Source organism: Rhagoletis zephyria, unplaced genomic scaffold (genome assembly GCF_001687245.7).
Source record: "Rhagoletis zephyria isolate East Lansing unplaced genomic scaffold, Rhagoletis_zephyria_1.1 Rzeph_scaffold_03924, whole genome shotgun sequence".
NCBI lineage: Eukaryota > Metazoa > Arthropoda > Insecta > Diptera > Tephritidae > Rhagoletis > Rhagoletis zephyria.
In genome coordinates, this window is record NW_016161007.1 from 14,197 (window position 1) to 21,697 (window position 7,501).

At 39.5% G+C, this 7,501-nt stretch overlaps 1 protein-coding gene across 1 annotated transcript; it reads left to right on the forward strand.

Annotated features, from left to right (window-relative positions):
• Positions 1–240: 240 nt before the first annotated feature.
• Spps (Sp1-like factor for pairing sensitive-silencing) lies at positions 241–4,314 on the forward strand. Its single transcript, XM_017625164.1, has 2 exons — positions 241–2,021; positions 2,093–4,314. Exons 1-2 carry the CDS (start codon positions 570–572, stop codon positions 4,010–4,012), a joined length of 3,372 nt encoding a protein of 1,123 aa, XP_017480653.1. The 5' UTR covers positions 241–569; the 3' UTR covers positions 4,013–4,314.
• The last annotated feature ends 3,187 nt before the right edge of the window (positions 4,315–7,501 follow it).

The following is a 7,501-nucleotide window of genomic DNA, read 5'->3' on the forward strand; positions in this document are numbered from 1 at the left end:
TATTGTAACGTGTTTTTACTGTATTAGCGAATAATGTAAATTGTTTGTTGTACAATAAAGTTAATTGTACTACAATTTTGTCTTCATTAGCATTTATTTAACAATCCTGCGATACGAATCGGAGCATTTGGGAAATCCGGACGAGGTTTCCAGGATAATCGGAACAGAATGTACTGTACTTCGAATCGTTTTGGCAGCACTGGTAAGTAACTGACATTTCAGTTTGGCAATAAACTGACATTTCACTTCAAGGAAGCACTAAGAAGTGATTTTTCCATAATGGCCGATGAATACGTCTAGTAAAATAAACAATTGGGAGAAAATTTTCGTTTTTGATAGAGAAAAAAGTGATGCAAATATTTGTATGTGCGTTAGCTTCTAACTTGTAATAACACACCTTATTGCACTTTACTTGAAAGTATGTAGGGTAAAAAATGAGCTTGCCATAGTTCATACCCGAAAAGTGGTCAAACAAGAAGCTTGTGATACAAAATAGGTGATGCACATACAAAGCCAGTTGTGAACGAATAAGAAATTTAGCATCGGTCATTTAAAATTTAATTCCCCAAATGATACAATATAAGAACAGTGCTCTTGGCGGTACCACCGTGAATGCCAACGCTAATACTAACACAGGTCAGTCTGCTACAGCCGCCCCCACACAAACGTTACAACAACAAGCGTCTACTGCCCCCAGCGCACAGGTAAAGGCAACTTTTGTAAATGCTACACCCACAGCGCAGGGAATTGCAACGAGTAATAGCAATAATGTTCCATTGCAACAAATTATCAACTTACAACACCTGCCTCAGCAATTTGTTCAGGCTACGGCATCAGCACCACAGCAGGCACAAGCCATACCCACTCAAAATATGTTTCAAATTGTGCAGCCAATGCAGACGGTGACCATTGATGGACAGGAGGCCATCTTTATACCCAACTTAAATGCTGCTCAATTGGCGGCTCCCGCACAAACGATACATTTCAATGGACAGCAAGCATTTATTACACCCAATGGACAAATTGTGCGTGCACCGACTGCAGGTCCAACACCAACTGCAATGCATTTGCAGCCTGCAACACAATTTATCCACGGTTTGGGACAAGCAATGCAGTTACCGCCAGGTGTTGGAGCGTCTGAACAAACACTATTTACTATACCTGGTACGAATATTCAAGTACCTGTTGTAAATGCTACAGTACAGCAACCGCAACAACAGCAAATTTTACAACAACAACAAGGTCAACCGCAATCGTCAAACAATTCGGGGGGTACAAATCCTTCTAACAGTGGTAACTCATGTTCTTCAACTCAACCACCGACCAGTACAACACAAGTACCCCCAAACACAGCTCAAGCTACAACTTTGCCGAGTACCATTACAATACCAGGTACAAACATTCAAATACCAACGTCCGTAGCAGCATCAAATGGTTTGCTAGGAAATCTTAGTAACCTATTGGGTAATGGCACAATAAAATTGGAAAACGGCCAGACTCTCCAAAATGTGCAAATAAGACCTGCAGGAACAGCTCCCAATGCGAATTCTACAGCGACTGCAATGCCACAATTCATACAGTTTCCCCATACGCTGCAGCAACAAGCTGCCCCAGCTCTGCAACAGACTGTTGCCGTTCAAGTTCCAATTCAAACTGGTGGAGGCCAGACAATATATCAGACAGTACATGTGCCCGTGCATCAACTTAACGCAGCCGGTCTGCCTAATCTGATGCCGGCACAAGCTCTGCCAATGTCGGCTGGGTTGCCTCCCACCCAAATGCAAATTATACCACAATTCGCACAAATTGCGCAAATAGTTACGCCTAATGGCCAAATACAACAGGTTCAGCTGGCGCCATTGAATGCGATGTCATATCCACAGCTGCCGCCGAATGCAAATATCATACACATTCAACATCCTCAGCAACCTCCTACGTCGAACAATCAGCAGCAGCAAGCAGCCGCTGCTGCTGCAGCTGCTCAAGCTGCAGTCACTGCACAGCATCAGCAGCAACAACAGGTAAACTTTCCGCAAAGGAACAAATTTAACAAATTATGAAAACTAGGTATTTTTTGGTTTATAACTCATAGGTCGCTCAACAACAGCAGCAGCATCAACATCAGCAACAACAACAACAACAGATATTGAACGCACTGAATGCGGCATCCGAATCTGGTATTCAGCTGCCAACGAATCAGTCCATAACAATTACCAATGCACAAGGTCAGCAGCTAACGGTGATTCCCGCACAGCAACTACAACAACTTCGAACTGCATCGGCTCCATCTGCGCCAGGCAATACCCCCAACCTTATACAGCTTCAACAATTTCCTGGTCTTCAGGCTTTGCCGATCCAAAATATCCCAGGAATAGGACAGGTCCAAATAATTCAGGCGAATCATCTGCCACCTCAACTTCAAGGGAGCTTTCAACATGTAATTTTGCCACAACAGCTTCAGCAGCAGCATCAACTACAGCAGCAGCAGCAGCAGCAACAGGTGCAATTGCAATCTAATCCCGGCGCGGCGCTTAATCCTGCACAAACATCTCTTCCTCAAACAGGCACAACTACGTCTACGACAACCGCAAACCTGGTGCAGCCGAAACAAGAACCCCAAAGTCCATCCCAAACACAACACACGCTTATCACAAACATAAAGCAGGAGCCCCCAGATCCCAGCCAAACTCCACAACAAATTAAATGGATTGTGCCGCAGAATATGACTGTTAATCTACAGCAACTGCAATCACAGCAGCAAGCCGATCAATCACAGCAACAATCTTCCAACGAGAATGCTGCAATACCTTCTTCATTGCCCACATCAATACAAATCACCGCCGTCCCCCAGACCCATAGCTTCACTATCACACCTGCCAATCAAGCGCGTACTACCATGCTGAAGTCTCAGCCGGCAACTATGACAACACAAAATAATCCAGCCATCCCGCCAAATACAACCGTAACTTCCAGTGGCGGTGGTACACAGATCACAATAGCAACGGCACCAGCGACGCTAACTCAACAAATCCAGCAGCAGCAATCACAAATTCAGGCAATGCAATCCCAACTAAATTCAGCAAATACATCAACAACAGCGGTACCAACGACAGCAACCACATCTGTAAATGTGAATATTAACGTCAATGATGTTAGCGCCGGTAATGGCAGCGGTGCTGCCAACAGCAATATTGATAGTATCAACCCCAATACAAATGTTAATTGGGCAGGCGTCCTGGAAATAAAACCACGTCTAAAACGCGTGGCTTGCACCTGCCCAAATTGCACAGAAGGGGAGAAGCATGCTGATCGAAAGCGGCAACATATCTGTCACATACCGGGCTGCAATAAAGTGTACGGCAAAACTTCGCATCTGCGCGCTCATTTACGTTGGCATACAGGCGAGCGGCCGTTTGTCTGCTCTTGGTTATTCTGTGGAAAACGATTCACACGCTCCGATGAGTTACAGCGCCACAGACGTACTCATACTGGAGAGAAGCGTTTTCAATGTAGAGAATGTAATAAAAAATTCATGCGCAGCGATCACCTCTCCAAGCATATAAAGACGCACTTCAAGATGCGTTCATCCCTTGAAGTAATGGAACTGGATATAAAATCGGAGGATAAAGGAAATGTTCAGCGGACAGTGGATAATGCAAATAGCATCCAGGATGGCAGTGCCACGTCACACATGTCAAAAACTATAACGACAGCAAATGGAATTTTGACAATTGAACTACCAAACTCTGCCGTTTCAGGCGTAGCTGCCACTCTAGCGAGCTCATCTATTAACAGCAATGTTGGTATAAATGGGCAGAACGCTATAATGCAAATGTCAGGTGCAAGCGATTTGTTAACGCAATCGGCCGATGATGACGATGAGGACTGTACCAGCGATAGCTATGGAGATGAAGAGCTTGATGATGACGACCTTGACGAAGATAATGATAGTAGCGGTGATGAGGAGAAGATGACAATTACTGTTAGTGAAGTGGGTGAAAATTCTAACTAACATACGGAAGCACTGTTCATGGAACAGTTCGGATTTAATCAATTCTAATTACGGTTTCCATATTGATGTAAATAGCGTAAAGATATTGCGGCGCAGTGCCGAAGAGAAATTTTTATTTGTGTATTGTAGTTTATTTATAGTTTATAATTATGATATCGCACATTTTAATAATATAGATGATTAATTCAAAATTTATGTTTTTGTAGATTACATCATACAATTAAGAAGCTTATTAAGGAGAATATGTTCAGTATAACAGATAACCTAAACTCGCCAAAAATTGCGAAGTTATGGGTCATTTTATCTGTNTATAGATGATTAATTCAAAATTTATGTTTTTGTAGATTACATCATACAATCTAGAAGCTTATTAAGGAGAATATGTTCAGTATAACAGATAACCTAAACTCGCCAAAAATTGCGAAGTTATGGGTCATTTTATCTGTTTTTTTTGTAAACCAATTATATGAATTGGTCAAACTTTGCCTACGTTTTCCCACAATATTAAAATTTTGAAATAATTCTCTTTATTATTAAGCGTGTGATTTGATCGTTAAAATATTTAAAACGTAAGTTAGATGTTTGCATGTAGGTGTAAAATATATCGACTTAAATAGGTTTAAATTTTATTTGGGTTTTATTTATTTATCGCTAATAAATTTATACACATTTCTTTTTGTATGTATTAAAAATAGCCGTAAAGATTTTATATAACACATATTTATGTGAATTATGTAAAGAATTTTAAATTCAAAAATATCGAGTTTATTGTAAAATACGCCAAGCAGAATTTTAAGAAATAAAATTAACTACTAACAAAATAAACTTAATCTAAAGATTAATATCATACTTTTTTCAAACAAAGGAAACAATCTGGGACTTGTGCTAAGTATACATACATACATGCATACATACTATATGTACATATTATGAGTGTATTTCGAGAATACAAAGTCTTATTTTCGAAAGTCTGCCAAAAGCTAAAGATATATAGTAAAAATTTATCCATATCGTCGCGTGGTGCGTAATACCTCCTATCTCCTAAATAGGCAAAGTAGCTATTGGAAGCTTTCACTAAATTATACTAAAATTTAATGGGCTATAAAACTGCGTACTCAAAATTTTTAAAATTTAAAACCTGATTAACCTTAGGATGCCGGACAGCGTCCCGAGGGACCCATCACGTTTTCAATGATGCAGTATTTTAATCCAGTTAGACCTATCTGCCGTAGCCTTTGTGACTTCCATAAATGGAATGTCTAGAATCTATTTAAATAGCCTCCAACACGATTTCGAGTCGATGACCGACAGGGTCCGCAGGGACCCTCTTAGAGATGTGCGTGTAATTTATTCTTGTTTCTTGGATGCAGTTATTTTCATGTAATTTGTTCGTGTTTTAAGACTAGAAAGGTTTGTACATTCGAATGGTTTTTATAAATTTGTTAACCGCTTTTGTAAATCTAGTGACTAAATTGATCAAGCTAATTCACATTTCTGTGATATATAATCAATAAATAGTCTGTGATATTGATAATTTGGAAATTGGAAGTTGGGCTTCTTATTTATCTATATGTAGTAGGAATTGATATTTGGGGTATCTGATGGACACCGAAGTTCCAGCTCTGAAAGTTTTCCACTCGGAAGGCGCTGGTGGTAGCAGAGGAAGAAGGAGGCTCTCACTGCCATGGAAAGACCAAGGGGCAATCGCTTGGCTTCACTTGACATTTCCAATGGCTTCAGTTGGCACAGAATTGAAACGACTGGCATGCTTTGTTGAGCTCGCCCAAAATCGCTTAGGCGGATACAGGGCCAAATAAAAAGAAAAGCAACGCCATGACAATGAAGTGCTTTGTCGCATCTCGGCATATTGATACAATCTGGTTGTTATCGGTCCGATTCTGAGCTTGTAAAGAAATTAAGTGATACGCATTTGACTCTGTATAACGCTTTCGGGTTGATGATTCCAACCCGCAAAAAAGCCAGTAGCTATTCTTGAATCAGTCCGATAGACGACGTTTATTTCTTGAACCATTCAGCGCCCACATATGTACATGTATATATCCACACCCATTCTGAAACTTTACACTGACGATAGGAACATAAAGTAAAAAAAAGTAATTTTTAAGCAAAAAACACAATCGACTTCAATTCTCATATTCAAATTTAGGAGTACCGTTAATTTCTTCATGGTCCATTTAACGGATCTAAACCTTTCCGATAAAAGCTTAGTATCCAGCTCTTAAGAAAAGCAAAAACTCCATATAAAATGACGTACAAGAAATGGCTAAGAAATTTTCTTGAGTCAAATTTCCTTAAGGCAGTACGCAGTCAAGGCACATAAATACAGGTAGAAGCCAAAATGACGTGGCTCTCATGAGAACCAAACCTTTAAACTTCAACTTGATTTTATTTTATTTCCTATATTTCGTTACGCTTTGAATGTCATATCGTTGTTTTTTTTTTTTGAATGTTCGTTAATAACAAATTTTAATTTGCATTTGAATTTTTGTAGTGTTGTGCCATGATTCATTATTATTATTATTCATTATTATTGAATCATGGTGTTGTGCGGTTTATACTTAGGGCCGGTTTCTCCATCTCTGGTTAACACTAAATCCCCGGTTAAACATTGTTATCGACGTTCTAACTCCATGCATATAACAGGGAGTCGATAAGGTCGGTAACGATGTTTACCGGGGGATTAGTGTTAACCGGAGATAGAGAAACCGGCCCTTAGTGTATGTGTTAAAAATGCAACACCTGAAGCGTTGTGTTTTATGTGGTGTTAAATATAAGGCAGATACCACTAATTTTTTAACGTGCCTCAATGTCCTTCGCGTAAGGAACGTTGCGAAAGCAGCTGTGGGCAGAGCTGCAGTGAAATGCCTTGCTGTGCGTTAAACATTTTAAAGAAGTAGATTCCACAAATACACCGGGAGGTACAGGAAAGGCACGTTTGAAGCCAAGTGCTGTTCCTATGACCCTTATGCCGAAAAGTCCCTCCAACAACACTGCAACTCATAAAACAAAAACAGAAAACAACATACACGTTTTTTCAAATTTTAACTAAAGAAAATAAATAAATAAGAATAAACTTCAAATATACTTAAAAACGTCAACCAGTGAAATGTATTTTTTTATTTTTCCTTACACACGCTCATTTTTATTTTTACTCTCCCGAAAACTTTGACTTTTGTAGGTTTGATGTCAATTTGGCTTCTACCTGTTTTTATTGTACCATGGTACGCAGTTCTTCAGAAATTTAGTACGCTTTCTACTACGGTTTTCTAAAGTTTTTTGTGAAAAAAGAGCACAAGGCAACCCAGGTTTGCGACAGAAATATATGCCCGTTCCATTATTTAAAGCTTAGTAAAGCTCTTACTAAGCTAAAGCTTAGTATCCAGCTCTTAAGAAAAGCAAAAACTCCATATAAAATGACGTACAAGAAATGGCTAAGAAATTTTCTTGAGTCAAATTTCCTTAAGGCAG

Excerpts from the sequence above, each read along its gene's own strand:
- Spps (XM_017625164.1), top strand. The coding sequence starts at position 570 with ATGATACAATATAAGAACAGTGCTCTTGGCGGTACCACCGTGAATGCC. Across the intron at positions 2,022-2,092 it reads AGCATCAGCAGCAACAACAG|GTCGCTCAACAACAGCAGCA; the intron begins GTAAACTTTCCG and ends TATAACTCATAG.